Source organism: Amaranthus tricolor, chromosome 2 (genome assembly GCF_026212465.1).
Source record: "Amaranthus tricolor cultivar Red isolate AtriRed21 chromosome 2, ASM2621246v1, whole genome shotgun sequence".
Taxonomy (NCBI): Eukaryota; Viridiplantae; Streptophyta; class Magnoliopsida; order Caryophyllales; family Amaranthaceae; genus Amaranthus; species Amaranthus tricolor.
In genome coordinates this window covers 1277758-1294185 of record NC_080048.1, presented here as the reverse complement: position 1 = coordinate 1294185, position 16428 = coordinate 1277758, and the positions used below count along the sequence as shown (strand labels likewise).

General features: G+C 27.0%; 1 protein-coding gene across 1 annotated transcript; it reads left to right on the top strand.

The window, feature by feature from the left end:
- The first annotated feature begins 13423 nt into the window (after window positions 1–13423).
- Window positions 13424–15476, top strand: LOC130806993 (uncharacterized). Its single transcript, XM_057672268.1, has one exon. The coding sequence runs from the start codon at window positions 13743–13745 to the stop codon at window positions 15189–15191; it is 1449 nt and encodes a 482-aa protein (XP_057528251.1). The 5' UTR covers window positions 13424–13742; the 3' UTR covers window positions 15192–15476.
- Window positions 15477–16428: the final 952 nt, after the last annotated feature.

Genomic DNA, 16428 nt, shown 5'->3' with positions numbered 1-16428 from the left:
GAAAAGAATAAGACGAGAGACGGTGATTAAAGAGAACCGATTCGGATTCATGCCGGGATGTTCAACCACTGAGGCAATTCATCTTTTGAGGAGACAGATGGAAAAGTATAAAGAGCGAAAGAAGAATTTGCATCTGGTGTTCATTGACCTGGAGAAAGAGTATAATAGCATACCACGTAGCTTCATTTGGGATAGCCTCAATGAAAAAACTAAAATAGAATAAGTGAGAGTATAGCACACAGATTGAGGTATTTATTCAAGTCATTAATCATTATATTGATTTTGAATTAGGTATTTCAAATTCTATCAAAATCAGGTCTTATGTGTCCTTATTATTTTTTACATAATTTAATTTCATTTTAAATTTGAGTAAAAATTGTGTTTAGTTATAAAATCATGTAAATATGCGATCCTCATCTGTTATTGAGTAACACTACACGTATACATTATTGAGTACAAGTGGATGTAAGTCAATGTCGAATGTGGGTAAGATGAATGCAGCTCACATGTATGCACTTTAATGCTAAGTTAACTCCCCCTTTGTCACCATCTCATCCCATCTCTTTTATTCTCTTCCTTAAGTCAAATTTGTAATTTATCATAGTAATAATCATTTTCCGCATATCTTACTCATAACAACAATGATCAAAACCTAAAATAAAAAAAGAAATTGTAATTAAAGTGTTATTTATATTTTAGATTTGTTTTAACGAAACTAAAATTATGCTAACGGTCTGGTGAAGCCTGACCCTCCAAATTCTAACACGTAGTGTATTATGTTTTTAACTTTTCCTCTATTATTGATTTAGCTGCACACACACACACACATATATATATATATATATATATATATATATATATATATATATATATATATATATATATATATATATATATATGTCGATTAAATATCAAAACAAACAGGGATGATATTGAGATTTGAGAGGCTCGGAGGAAAATATTAATTATAAGTCTCTAATCATTAAATATATTATTATAGGTTTCTAACTATTAAATATTTAAACGTTATTTTTCTAATTAGCAGGGCCGTCCTGTTTACTTTTGGAACCCAGAGCAAAAAATGACTCCTAAACACTTAAGGCGCAACGAATAATATAATGCACCTTTTGTTTTCTACTATTGATATTTAAATTTCTTTATAAAAAAAAAAAAAGCACAAAGACGGCCATGTACACAAGCCCTCTTAACTCTTATAGGATCGACCATGAAAACAAGTAAAGTTTGATGATGAAAGTAGTAGCTGGAATTGAAATTTGTGTTCAGAAGTTTGAGGGTTCATGTAAGTATAAATCGATTAGGAATTACTACCTTGATTTCTCGACCACTATTTTTCGTTTTAGTCCGTCGTCCAATGTATTATTCTTGGCAATAATTTCACTTTCTTTAATTTTGTTAATTTTCTTTACAAACTTATTCTCTATCTTGTTGCTGTCACCACCAATTTTTTCGGGTCAAATATTATTTCCTGATTTTTAATTTATTTTTTGTTTGCAATTCTCTCCACTTGCTGTTGCTGCCTCCCATCTTCTGTACTTTTAAGGTCAAATGCTTATATTGCGCTAGTCTTATGCCTTTTTCCTTGGTACAATTATTGTTTAAATTATCAAAAATTATATATATATATATATATATATATATATATATATATATATATATATATATATATATATATATATATATATATTCATCAATAATCAAACATTTATAAAAATAGTAATTTAGTAATTGGGATAAAATTAGAGTCAATAACAAGAATGGGACCTAAAATATCTTAAAATTTACCTATTAGGACTTAAATTAGGGTTGCTATATTTTTGGCCCCGTAGCGAAAGATAAAAAGAAGTTCTTAAAAACTTATGCCGTAATGAATAATATAATAGTCCTTTTATTTTATATTGTTGATATTTTAACTATTCTATAAAATATATAGTTTTGTGAAAAAAAAATAGTTTAATGACAAGTCAACAACTCATATTCTCATCATATCATAATACAAGTATAGTTTGGGTCCGCTATGTGTAATTAACTCGGATAAATAGTTATGTAAAATGCAAGCAATTAATTTAAAAATATTTCACAGCAATATTTGTCAATAATAAATAATGCATATTTCAACAGTACTGTTTCACACATTATTTATGTAAAATGCAATCTCATAAATGATCATCAGCACAAAAATTATGAAAGATCATATAATAATTGTCGTGTCGTTCGTATTACCTAATTTACCATAATATTTGAAAATTTATCACTAAATAATTAATTAAAAAATATTATATTATATTTATTTTTTTATTTTATTTTTTTTATTTACTCATTTAAATATATAATTATTCTTATTAGTGAATGCCGCACGTCGTTCGTTACATTTTACCAATTATGAAATATGTAATATATCTTTTGTTTTTATATTTCTTTTTATGGATTTGGGGTAGCTAGAGTATTTCTACGAGCAAGAGGGTTAAATTTTTCTATTAGTGGTGAAAATTAATTAAATTCTCGTTATAAAAGTGAAAAAGAGATTCTTCAATCACTAGGCTAATTTTTGTTTCTATATTGCAATATATTACTTTAGCGGTCCGTTTGATTTTTGATATTAAATAGTGGAAATGAATCAATGATTATGAAAAGTTAGAATAATTTTGATGGAGAAGTCCTTTTACAAGTTTAATGGTCAAATTTGTTCTATTTTAGTCATCTTTTTCTCAGCAAAATATTTCATTATAGTACATTAACATTTGGAGAGGTCGTATTGGCCTATTCAGTATTGAGTGAAATGGAAAATTGTGAAATAAATTCTTTTTTATGAATAAATATTCATTATCATGGAAATGACATAGTACATTTCACGAACATATATATATATATATTATCATGAAAACGACATAATACATTTCGTATTGGCCTATAAATTATTTTTCATTATCATTATTTATTACTCACAACCAAATTGATTGTAAATGACATTCTATAGGCACGTATTTACGATAGAATTATATGTGAATCAATGCAGTTAAATACTTAATACTTAATACCACATTATGTTCTTATTTAGCGTCTTAAACCTAAGTACATTTTAAGTCATAACCCAAGCTAATGACTGTTAATATTATTTTCCTATAAATATATCATTTATATCTATTTAAATAAATTTTAATATATCCATCTAATAAAAGTTCTATGATACATTTTAAATATCATGTAACTTATGAAGATCGATGGATATTGAGCCTTAATTTTGGCGGGGATTCTTACTATCGGTAAACGGTAATCAATGTGTCCCTTTTTTGGATTTGATTGTGACATAAATTGCCACTCAACTGAATGGAATATATTTTTATTTAAATTATTATTTCAATTATTAAAAATTATTATAAAAAGTCAAATATATGCACTAAATTGCAGCAAGTCTAACTTCATTGCAAATTAACAATTATTGTAAATTGAATCTAAAAATTCATTATACAATCATTTAATAAAAGTCTATTAATTTATTATAAATTTAAACGATGATTTGAAATTGATTCACATCTATATAATAACTTTATCACCTAAACTAGCTATATATAATAAATTGTTCATTCATTTAATTATCTTTAAAAAATTATAAATTGTCAAAAATAATTAAACTTTTTAGGCATGCTACGAATAATTCAATATTTGGATTATTATCTTATAATTTAAAATTTAGAAAAATTATCGTGAATAATATAATCTTTCGTTAATTTTCCTACAATAATACGAACTTTTGATTAATCCTACAATAATACGAACTTTTGATTAACCATGAATAATACTAACATTGGGGATTTTTTCCTAGAATAATACCAACTCAGTTTATTAACTAATTTACTAAACTTTTTTGTCATATAAACTCCTATAGTTTGATTTTTAACATGTTACGTATATTCTAGGAAAACACCCTCTTAAATTGGTATTATTATTAGGAAATAAGCAAAAGGTTATATTATTCATGGTAATTTTTCCTTTAAATTCTGCTATCCATTTGCTCCCATTGTACCTAATGATCTAAACCACCACAACTTCATCCCCTAATAACCACAACCTCACCCTCCCCTCCCACAACGAGTATGATGGGAGCAAATACATATTAATTAAAGATATGATTATTAGAAAATATTCAATAAGTGAGATTTATAATGAGTGAAATAATAATTTATTTTCGATAATTTTAAAAAAAAATGAAAAAAATGTGCTATAAATGCACCTTAATTGCTGTCATCGGAACATACAAGAGACAAGGCCAACCCTAGATATTTTAGGGCTCTGGACAAAATAGCACATTGGAACCTTTTCCTTTGCAATTTATCACTTACATGGACCTTTCTACAACCATTAATTTTGCTTTTTTGACATAGGGCCCTAAATGACAGCCCCTCTTGCCCACCCCTAGGGTCGGCCCTCACAAGAGAACACCAATTTATGAATTATGTGGGCTCAAAATACTTGTTATAGATATATAGTTGGTAATTGGTGTAGTAATAGTATAGTACCACATAACTTTATGCCAACAATAGACAACTTTAAATGAGAATTTCTTATCACCATACATTTCCAATTATAAATCTACAATTTCATATCAAATCAATCATTTTCATATACACCCAAACACTATCCTCTTTTTTGACTTAATTTTGGCACTTATCTTATGGATTTTCTCTTTTCTCTTGATCTTTCAACTATTCATAGAAGAAAATTGTGACATAATGGAATTAGTATGGTGGCAACTCCCAGTTGTTCACAATATTTTCCAAAGAGTTATCATGATTTTATGTTGAATTAAGAGCATAAATTATGTGGCAATTCACAAAGTTAGGGTATAATGTAGATCATTGTAGATCATGGTATTTGGATGTCTATTCATAAAGCACAATAATTTATGATTATTGGCCTACCCATATATGCAATCTAATTCTCATTAATCAAATGGGATTAGTACCTAATATTATTGTTAAAAAGAAAAAAAAATAAGAAGTCAAATGAGATGATATAAAATACTTTCTTGATTTGAATCACATTTTAATTTTTTTTATCATCTTGTTCGGTAAAATATAAAATTAAAAATTGAATTTTGTCTCAGTTGAAGAGCAAATACCACTCTTTAAAAAATTTTTTTAGTAATTCGATTCTTACCTAGTCTTTTATCTTCCCTCAGTCTACCTTATAATATAAAAAAATAGGAGTATTAAATTGCAAAAATCAACTAATAACATGCTCTAAGCCTCTAATAGAACATGATAAACGGAGAATATAATATGTTAGAAGTTGAGTACTAATTAATTATTAATTAATATGTTTATTTCAGCAAAACAATTAAGATTCTGAATCTTTTTTTAATATGAGGATCATGCATATCACTGTAATCAAAGTAGTAAAAATAATTATCGTGTTAATCTAAGATTGTTGTTTCTTGTTGCAATTTAAGTTCCTTGCACTTGGCCATAAAAGACAATCAACTCCTTTGACTGTTATTATACACTTATTATATAATATAGACTATACAACAATTAATTTCCTTTCATTTCTTTTACTTAAAATAGTATGAGATTGTTTTCATAAATATATATATGAATTAAAATATATGTATTTATCACTTGATATATAGTTATAATTTCTATATATATAATACTTCTACTCCTATTATATTATAAACCCTTATATTTTAGTGAAAGAATAAAATTGTAAGAATAAAATTCTGGTGGCTCATGTAAGAAGACCTTTAAGGTTGGAACTCTTGAGGACACGAGATTTTTGGTTTATACATATAACCAATGTCGTGCTGACACCTATGTATACTATATAAATAAAATTTAATTAGTTCAAAGAATTTAAAAATAGGAAGGCTACTTATTCCAACAATTATCTTAAGAGATCTCGTCGAAGAAATATATATATATATATATATATGGTGGACTAAATGGTTTTCAAGACTAAGATGCATTTGGATTGCTGAAAACCCACCTTTTTTTTGACCTTATTACATTCATGTAGCATATCCCGTTGTCTACGGCTTATGAATTTCCTTGATAGGAACAACTCATTGGACTACTACTAGCAATGTAGGAGTTTCAACTTGATCACAGGTTGAAATTAGAGGCGTTCGAAACAGATCCGATATTCATCCGATGTTGTAATTAAATTTGATTTGACCCAACTTAAAAACGGATTTACAATTATGTAAAAATCAATGTGGACACATAATATGATTTTAAACCGAAATAAAACACCTTACCCAAATGAACACGTCTAGATGATATTATAGACTTCTAGTGCTTAAAATGATAAATATAGATAACCTATTAAGGGACATTTGATTCCGAAGAAAAAATATTTATTAGCATAAAAATAAACAAGTCTTTGCTAGGTAAGGTAAGAAACAATTTACTACGGCTTACTTGATTTGACCCGACATAAAAATTGATTAGCATAATGTAAAAATTAATATGAATACAAAACGTAATTTTCAACTGAATTATTTGATTTGAATAAACACATCACGTAGTGAGTCCTGCTAGTATAAGCTATGCGAATCAACCTATAAGCAACAAGAGCTATTCTATAACTAAAAAGTCTACAAAATGTGGTAGAGGGACAACCGTTGGTTGGACAAAAGTTGTATGTAATAGAACTATAGTATATACTATACACTATTAAGTGCATGATCATAATGGGATTGGATTTAGTTCTTGCTTCTTACGACGGATCTATCCTTTTTTAGAAGATAAACCAATTAATTTTGATGGTGAAACACTCAATATATCCTGCAAATTCAAAGCAATAGAAATGTATTAATTTTTTGTGGATCTAATCTAAATCCATAAGATCTAAAATTTGGACTTAGATTCAAAAATTTTAAACTCGTTGAGTTTGATAAGTCTAGAGTCCTTGATGAGTTCTAAATAGATTTTAATTTCATTGCTTATACTCTATCGTTTTACAATTTTAAAGTTTTAATTTTAAAATAAGTCGTCTATAGGTCGTACATAAGTCTAAATAGGTGCAAATAAATATAAAATATTTTAAATCAATGTAAGAGTCATGGGTCGAGTGTCTCAGACAAGTCTGGTATGGGTTTAGAGCAAATTGAATCGGGTCTAGGTTTAAAGAATCTAGACCCAAACCTAGACTATTCATCTTTTGGACTCGTATTCAAACCCACGATCATTGAGCGTAAGAAAATGAGACTCTGACCCTAAAGCTTAGATGGAGTATTTGATTTAATTCAGGTCAATCTTTTTATTTATTTATATTTCATTCTATTAGGTTCATGGATAAGTAGTTTTATATAATAACTCTAATTTAACCCCTTTTTAATACAAGTTAAGTCGTAGGAGTAAGATGAATTGGTAAAAATAAATACTCGAATCTAACCTGAAAAAAAAATAATACTTAACTCTAACTAAGACAAAATCGATTCCCACACCAATTCAAACCTCTTGCTTTCACTCTTATGAATTATAGAAAAAGCAAAGCATTTGGTCAAAGTTTAAAATGATACCAATAATTACTTTTAAAATACATGAACACTAAAACAAAAAGGTGATTAAAAAGTTTTGACAAAGATATAAAAATTTGTTGTTCTTTTTTCCGAAAGGAGTTTTTCCCGGTGGAATTGCAATGTAGAAGCTAAGTATAAACAATAAAGTAAAAAAAACATTAGGCCAGATATTTCTTTCAAAATAGAATTATTTTTTGAAAACATGTATTTTTTTTATTTTTTTGATATATTTGTTTTCTAAATAGATGTAGTTATTAATGGACATGGGGAAGCACATGCACTCATGCCAAGATAGCAAAACATGAATTATATCATTCCTCATCCGACAACTGGACAAACCCTCTCCTTTACTGCCTTTCCATTGCTAGGCAAAAAGGTTAAATAAATTCTAAGAAGGATCTCTTTTTTCTTTTCCTTTCCTCTTCTTCTTGGGTTAAAGTATTATGTTATATGTTACAAATTCAAAAAAATTAAAAAAATATATTAAATTAATGGTATCATTAACTTATTTCGCATATTATCATTTTTCCCTTTGATACACAAAGCAAAATTCATTATTTTGGTTTTGATGAAATAAATAAATTTGATAATATATATATATATATATATATATATATATATGTATATATATATATATATATATTTATGTTTATATATATATATATATATATATATATATATATATATATATATATATATATATATATATAACATTTGTATGTAAATTTGGATTTTTGATATGGTTAGAACGAAAGACGAGGAAAACTTAGAATTTAGTTTTTCATCATTTTGGAAAAATGTCATATATGCTATTAAAATCCAGTTCCAATATAGAAAGAATATTATTTAAATTGGGAAAATTATCTAGAATAATTCAACCTTTTATTGATTTTTCTACAATAATCTCAACTTTTGATTAACTATGAATAATTCCAACTTTTAGGCTACTTACCCAAGAGCATTGTTGCTCAAATGGTGACCGATTTTTACAGGTTAATAGCTACAAAAAAGTAAAAATAAAATATTAAAAATTAAAAGTTAAAATCAAAAAACAATACTACTCGATTTCATTTTTAAATTTTTTTTAAAATTTTCAATTTTTTATAATTTAATTTTATATTACTTTTTTATTTTTTAATGCAAAATGACTTGTAGTATAGGTAAGAGGTTAACTTGGTGCATTTTTAGCAAAAACTCTTATATAGTTGAAATTATTCATGTTAAATCCAAAGTTGGAATTATTGTAAGGAAATTAGTAAAAAGTTAGATTATGTTAGATAATTTTTCCCTTAATTTATAATAGCTGGTTAGGGTTAAAGATAATTATATTGCCAGCTTTTAAGAATTGAAGAGACTATTTTCTTGCTTTAATTAATATATGCCTTGAAGAAAATCTTAAATATCAAAAGTAAGAGCTAGTCTCTTGAGAGATTATCTCTTTGAGAGACGTATCTCAAGCTCAGTGCATTAAAGATTAATGTCTAGTTAGTGTATTCTTAATGTCTACTTATATCATTCTAAATGCTTACTTACCGTATCTTTAATATACAACTACTTTCAATATTTCAAATATCTACTTACATAAATCTTAATATCTACTTATAATATTTTTAAAAATATATAATAATGAGCCGAATTAGTAAAGTATCACAAGAATTTGTGCAAAAGTAATTGATTTTATGAATATTTAATATTTATCATCAAAGATTTATTTACAATATCATCCTTTAATATGGTAATTTATTTGAAAATTTTAAAGGTACTACTCCCAATAAACAAATGGTAAGTATCCCCCAATTAATTATGTTACTTTGCACATGCGCAGGCGATATGATACTGATTGCCAGATTATTCCAAAACAAATGAGCTCAACCTACTTTAATCATTACTTAGCTCACTAATTATATATTCCTATATTTATTCACATATGCAAATGGGTAGTTAGATTGCTTGATGGTTTGACCACATTCAAATAGAGAGAGATTTTTTTTAAAGATTTTTAAAAAAACTTCTCTATAATGTGTGGTAAAGTTCAATGACCATCATATAAAAGAGTGAGTAACGTCGTTATTCGAATCATTACATGGATTTCGAGTCAGATATTTCAAGTCGTTTTAAAATTATGTCTTTACTTATTAAAAAATTATAAACAATATTAATAAGTGCAATTACCCACCCTAAGGGTTAGGGCTCTCCTTATATTTTAACGCTTTTTTGAGTTATTGATATTATTTTAATTTAAGAAATTCACTTACTTGTAATAAATCAAACACTCAAATCACAAAGCTATAAGAATAAACTATAATAATTGTGGAAGAAAGCTAATTAGCAAAAGGGTGCAATTTAGGGCACAATGCATGATGATTGGTGCCGATCAAATAGATGAACATGGGTATAGCGCATGAGGAGACATATAGACATCAAAATTTTGGACCACTCTTTGTAAATACATATATACTTCCTTTTGTCCCTAGGAAATTTAACCATTTGACTTAATTATATGAGTGCTTTTAAAGATAAATAGTGCTATTTTAAAAGGATAAAAAGAGCTTATTTTTTTCTATTTTAATACTTTTTCAGTCTTTTTAAACTCGTCAATTATAATTAAAGTGAAAATTAAAATTTGTGGATACACATAAAAAGATAAGTTAAAGATATAGATGAGAATTATAGAAATAGTATAGATTATAGTCATTAATAAAAATTCTACAGGATAAATTAAAATGAAAAATAAAACTATTTCAATGAACAGATGTAATTGTAGCTATATAAAAAATAAAATAAAAGCATGCTTTGTGTTCCTATTTATGATATCATGATGACATTTTATAAAGTTTGTAGTCTACCAAGGAGCATAAGTTATTATTTGTATCATGTATTTCAATGACAATATAAGAATTGTAACTTCACATATTTATTCCAATTAGTACATTAGTTCATGCGGTTTGAAGCCTCTTTTTTCAACAAAAATTATCATTAACATGGAAAATATTCTTTTTAAGCCATTGATTTGTTATTAATTTTGCAAACTAGAAAGATTTTTTAAGGTTTGTACAGATTTTGTCTTCATTGTGTTGAGGATATACCAGAAATTAATCAACAATTTGCAGTCCTCATTGTCTAATTACTGTGCTAATTTCTTTCTATATTACTGTTATTGACACTATTTAACAATTAAGCTTACTTTATATATTACAGTTAATATGTAAAAAAATTATTGTCAAGTGACATCTTGTTTAAATCGTATTCATATACTTTCATAATATTAACTTTTTATAACTTTTAGTTATGCATAATGCAAAAATATTGAATTAGATTGCGTAAAAATTCAAATATAGTAAGTATAATAGAACGGAAAAAGTATAAAATAGTAGATTTAGCAAGAGACTACTCTAGGTTAACTGATAAATTTGTTATTATGTTTGTACATGACAAGAACTATACAAAAGATGAGTTGATTGTACAATGTACAAAAACCCAATGAGTTTTATTACAGTTAATTCTTAGATGTGAGATCATATATAGGCTATATGGTATTAATTCTGGTTATAATTTTCCAACACAAACCTGTATAGGTGGCTTGAGTCATTTGATTAAAAATCTTACTGATATTAATAGATAACTCAAAAGAATAGTGGTTGGTTGGTTTATTACACATGCAAATAAAGATAAATGTACGACCCACTTAATTATATTAATATTTTTGATTCATCTTCGGATTTAGCTGTATTATACATGATAATTTTGTACAAAACTTTAAATTAATGGTAGATTAATAATTAAAAAGTTTGAATCAATCACAATTAATTGAATTTCGGTCGTTATTGCAGAAATACTTTTGGAAATTTAGTAATTTGCTAGAAAATGAATAATATTTCAATAACAATACTAAAGTGTAAATTTAGTAAAATTGATCTATTGTAAAATATCCGTATAACCTTTTATATGTAGCCTTTTTGATTTTTTTTTTTTTTGATTTTTAAAAATGTCAAACTAATAGTAAAAATTATTATGATTGGATAGTGAAAATAAAAAATTATTAATGAGAGATTTTTTTAAATATAAGGTAGGCTTGGAGAAAGATTGTTCCAACTGAGACATAACTTAATTCTTTATAATAAAGGCTATTTAGAAATAGTTTGTTCGTACAATAATCAATTATTTAATTTTTTTTTCTTCTGTTTGGTATTTTCTTATATAAAGTGGGGTAAACTCGTAATATATGAATGAAAGAAATTAAGTAATGACTAACCAAGTTAAGCCAAATTCAATGAGTTCAGCCTTTTGCTTTTGAATTGTGGGTAATATTGAAAATCTTTTTTAGATTATTAGAGGCAAATTCATGCATCTTAAATATGCACATGTCAATGCCATGGCTTTTCAATCATTCTTGTTAGAGTTTTTACTAATGCTTCATATCAAATGTGTATTGGATGAATTATGATTGATGATCTTTTTGTTTGACTATGTATCATTATATGCTTAAAATAATTTTTTATTATAAGATAAGTCGATAGAATCAGATGAGTCTGGTGAGATTTGAATTCAGAACTTTTTCTAAAATGTGATGTTTGTTCTCTAATTAAGACAAAATTCAGTTCTTAAATGTTAAAAGTTTTACTTCATCCATTCTTTTTTAGTTGCATCCAAATTAACTTTTACAAAATTTATTATTCTATGGTATACATATTACGACTATCATACAGGAAAAAAAATAGTCACGTACTCACATGAGATATTATTTTATCGTCTTGTCACATATATATTTTCATAATATTAAATTATTATTATTTTAAGTTATGTATAGCTTTATATATAACTAAACTGACAAATGCATTAGAAAATATAAACATATAATTTTTAATTATGTATAATTCTAGATATAACTAATCCGACGTGCAATCTTCACTTTATTATGATAAATTTATGTATGTGATAAAAAGTAAAAGTCGTTTGGTAAAAAATAATGTTATTTAATATAAATCAATAATTACAAATTAATATGAAGATAAAATTAAATATACAAACATAATAAACGAGTATATGTCTTTAGTTTATGTTTTCGAGATTCTTCATCCTCAATGAATACTAAATAATAAATATATGTTTATTTTTCCTTAAAAACTAGGAGTATAACTTATTTATCTATGGATACTAAAAATAGAAACAAAATATATTTTTTTTTTAAAAAAACATTTTAATTTTATTCTTATAGTGGTGGGTCAAAAGGATGATTCAATATTAGGTATAAAAATAAAATTAAATATTAAAATTAATGAAAAAATATTATGTCACAACTTACAAATTTAGAAGAAATAAAATTTGATGTCAATTAAATGTTTAAAAACATGTTTTCTTCAACTTATTACTGATTCTTATTAGAATTAATTTAGATGAGATTATATTATATTAGATTAGAACAAAGCAGATCAAATCAGATGATATAGATTCAGATTAGAATAGACCTAATCAAATCAAATAAAAAAATATAGATTCAGATCAAGCCAAACTAAATTGAATCAGAATTTAATAAAACCAAATCATAAATAATAAAATGAAACGAAGAAAGCAATGCCTAAATCTCAATTAGATTGAATTCAATCAGATTTTCAAATCTAGTAAAAATTATTCAATTTATTAGTTCTACCCAATGAGAATTCTCTTTCATTAAATGTTTAAAAGACATGATTAACCAAACTACACACTTCTTAACCCTTTATTTTTTGCAACTCCAACATCTTTAGAAACCCCCAAAAAAGAATCATTTATAATTATTTATTAAAAAAAAAAACTTAAAAACTCAAACCCAACAAAAAGACAAACTCATCCTCATCCATTTGCATCATACATCATGCCCCCTTCCTTCTATCTTAATGCATGTGGGTTCATCACACTTCAACACTCTTAACTCCCCCAAAACCCAATACATTCTCTCTTATTCTATGCATCTTTCTTTTCCAAAATCCCACCTTCATAATTCATTTGTGCTTTGAATTCTCCTCCTTTTTCTCCCTCCTCTTTACCTATTTCTACTCCTCTTACTACACCCCATAATCTTCCACTCCCTCTTTCTTCCCTCTTCTTTCTCTCTCTAAAAAACTCATCATTCTCTCTTTCCTTTATTTTATGCTTCTTCAATAAGCCCATAACTCCATCCACCCAACTCATTTCTTCAATCATACCCTTCTTTCCCTCTCTAGAAATGGCTAGAGATCAAACAACATGGTTAAGTAGGCTAAAGACACAAATCTCCCATAAGCTTATTAACCCAACTACAAATAAGCTTAATATTACTAGATCATCAAAATCTAGAAATGTTGGTGTATTAGCTTTTGAGATTTCAGGGCTTTTTTCAAAGCTATTAGCACTTCATCAGAATCTGTCTGATAAAAATATTGTTAGAATAAAAAATGAGGCAATTTCATTAGAAGGGGTTAGAAAAATTGTCTCTAATGATGAATCATTTCTTCTTGGGTTAGCTTGTTCTGAAATGATTCAAAATTTACATATTATTTCGAAGACGGTAGCGCGGCTGAGCAGCCGTGCTATGGACCTGACACTCAGGTCATTTCCTGAGTGTCTTGAGGATTTTGCTAGCACGGGACGAGACCAATATAATTGGTCTGTCCCATGCGGAAAAGACCTTGAGGGGTTAGTTCGTAGAGTTGACCGATACATCGCAGCAACTTCTGCGTTGTATCGGGAACTTGAGGAGCTTAATAGTCTTCAAAATAGCCTTAAAAAAACGTCACATGAAGGTGCTTTAGAGGTTCAACAGAAGATTGTTTGGCAAAAGCAGGAAATTAAACGTGTGAAAGAAAAGTCTATTTGGAGTAGGAGTTATGATTCGGTTCTTCTTCTTTTAGCACGGTTAATGTTTACTGTCCTTGCAAGAATCAAATTTGTGTTCGGGATCGGAAACACTTATTACTCTCTACCAAGCACGCTACCCAGAAGTTTGTCGGCTTCTGCGACAGTCTTCCCATCTTCGGATCTAAGCAATGTTAATTCGTTTGTGTCGGGACCACTGACGTCCAACCCTCCCCGCCCCAACAAGAGGAGGAGTGGAAGTGGGACCGGAACCAGAACGGGAACTGAAATCGGGTTTTTCGAGTCTAGAACAAAAGATTTAAAGCCTCCTCCAACAACATTGGGGGCGGCCGCTCTTTCATTACACTATGCCAATTTAATAATCGTCCTAGAGAAAATGATCAAGTCACCCCACTTAGTGGGGCTAGACGCGAGGGATGATGTTTATGCTATGCTTCCTAATAGCATAAGATCCTCCCTTTGCGCCAGGCTAAAAGGAGTCGGTTTTTCAGCAACCGATCCCAATTTAGCAGCGGAATGGAGGGATGCCCTCGGACGAATCCTTGCGTGGTTGGGACCACTTGCTCATAACATGATCAAATGGCAAAGTGAAAGGAGTTTTGAGCAACAACATCTTATGCCAAAATCAACAAATGTTTTGTTATTACAAACATTATATTTTGCCAATAAAGAGAAGACTGAAGCAGCAATTACAGAATTACTAGTTGGGTTAAATTACATATGGAGATTTGAACGTGAAATGAATGCTAAAGCATTGCTTGAATGCTCCAATTTCTTCTTCAACAACAAGAACAGTTCACCTATCAATTTAAAATCTTAGTATTAAATTACCTTGTAATTTTGGGTTAGTTCCTATTTTTTGGGTTGTTTTGATTGATTTTAGTCTTGATTTTTGTTATTAATGGGTTAATGTAGAAATTTAAGATCTCATTAAATGAGATTAAAGGGTCATTATTAAAAGAAATTTGACCCTAAATTTGTATAGTCTGTAGTAGTATTACTCCTTTATACTTAAATAGTACAAAAATTAAAAAGTTTGATGTTGTACATGGGATACAATGGTTGAGTAAAATTTAAGTAAAATAATTAATAAAATTATCACCTCCTCTATTAATTTTTGTTTATCTCATTTATTTTTTGATTTTTGAAGCACATATTTAAGCATTAATATCTAAAATACAAATCAAAAAGTTATATATATATATATATATATATATATATATATATATATATATATATATATATATATATATATATATATATATATATAGAATCAAATAAGAAGAATTTTAAAATGAGAAGGATGAGAAGAATTTTTGTTTGATTTTGTTTAGTTACTATATAAAAAAAGGATACTATGTTATAAATTAAGAACATTTTAAAAATTATTTCATAGTTACCTTTCTGTGTAACATAGTTCCTTTTACAATTATGAGTTTTTAGTTCAATCGTGACCATAGATTTTTTTATTTTAGTGAAATCAATGGTGTAGAGTTCTTCTTACTCTTCTCATTTTCAACCTCTTCTCAATAAATCCCTCCCATATATATATATATATATATATATATATATATATATATATATATATATATATATATATATATATATATATATATATTCTTAGATATTATAAAAAGAAAAAACAAATTAAAGGAAACCGAGGCCAAAAACAAGTTTGTGCAAAACTTGACCATATACTCCAATTTTCTTTTCTTTATTAGAAAGGATAACTATATGATTTGTTTACCCATGTGAAAATGTTCTTCCCTTGCTATATAATTACAATCACAGCTTGTCATTCTTTTGTCATAGACCTATAATAATAAGGCTAACATTAACTTAAGAGTATTGTTTCAATACTTCTTTACCTTTATTTTGTATTATTTTTATTTTTAGATAATAATCAGTTATTGTTTTTTATCTTTTCCATACGTTTCAATTAACTCTCTTTTAATTTTATTATATATCTTCATTTATTATTAAATATCTATTTTTATATAAAAATAATTATATTTCTCTTAGATGTTAATTAATAAAGTGGAGTAGTATTCAATATT

Bases quoted from the DNA above. Each gene is read 5' to 3' on its own strand.
- LOC130806993 (XM_057672268.1), top strand. From the start codon at position 13,743: ATGGCTAGAGATCAAACAACATGGTTAAGTAGGCTAAAGACACAAATC.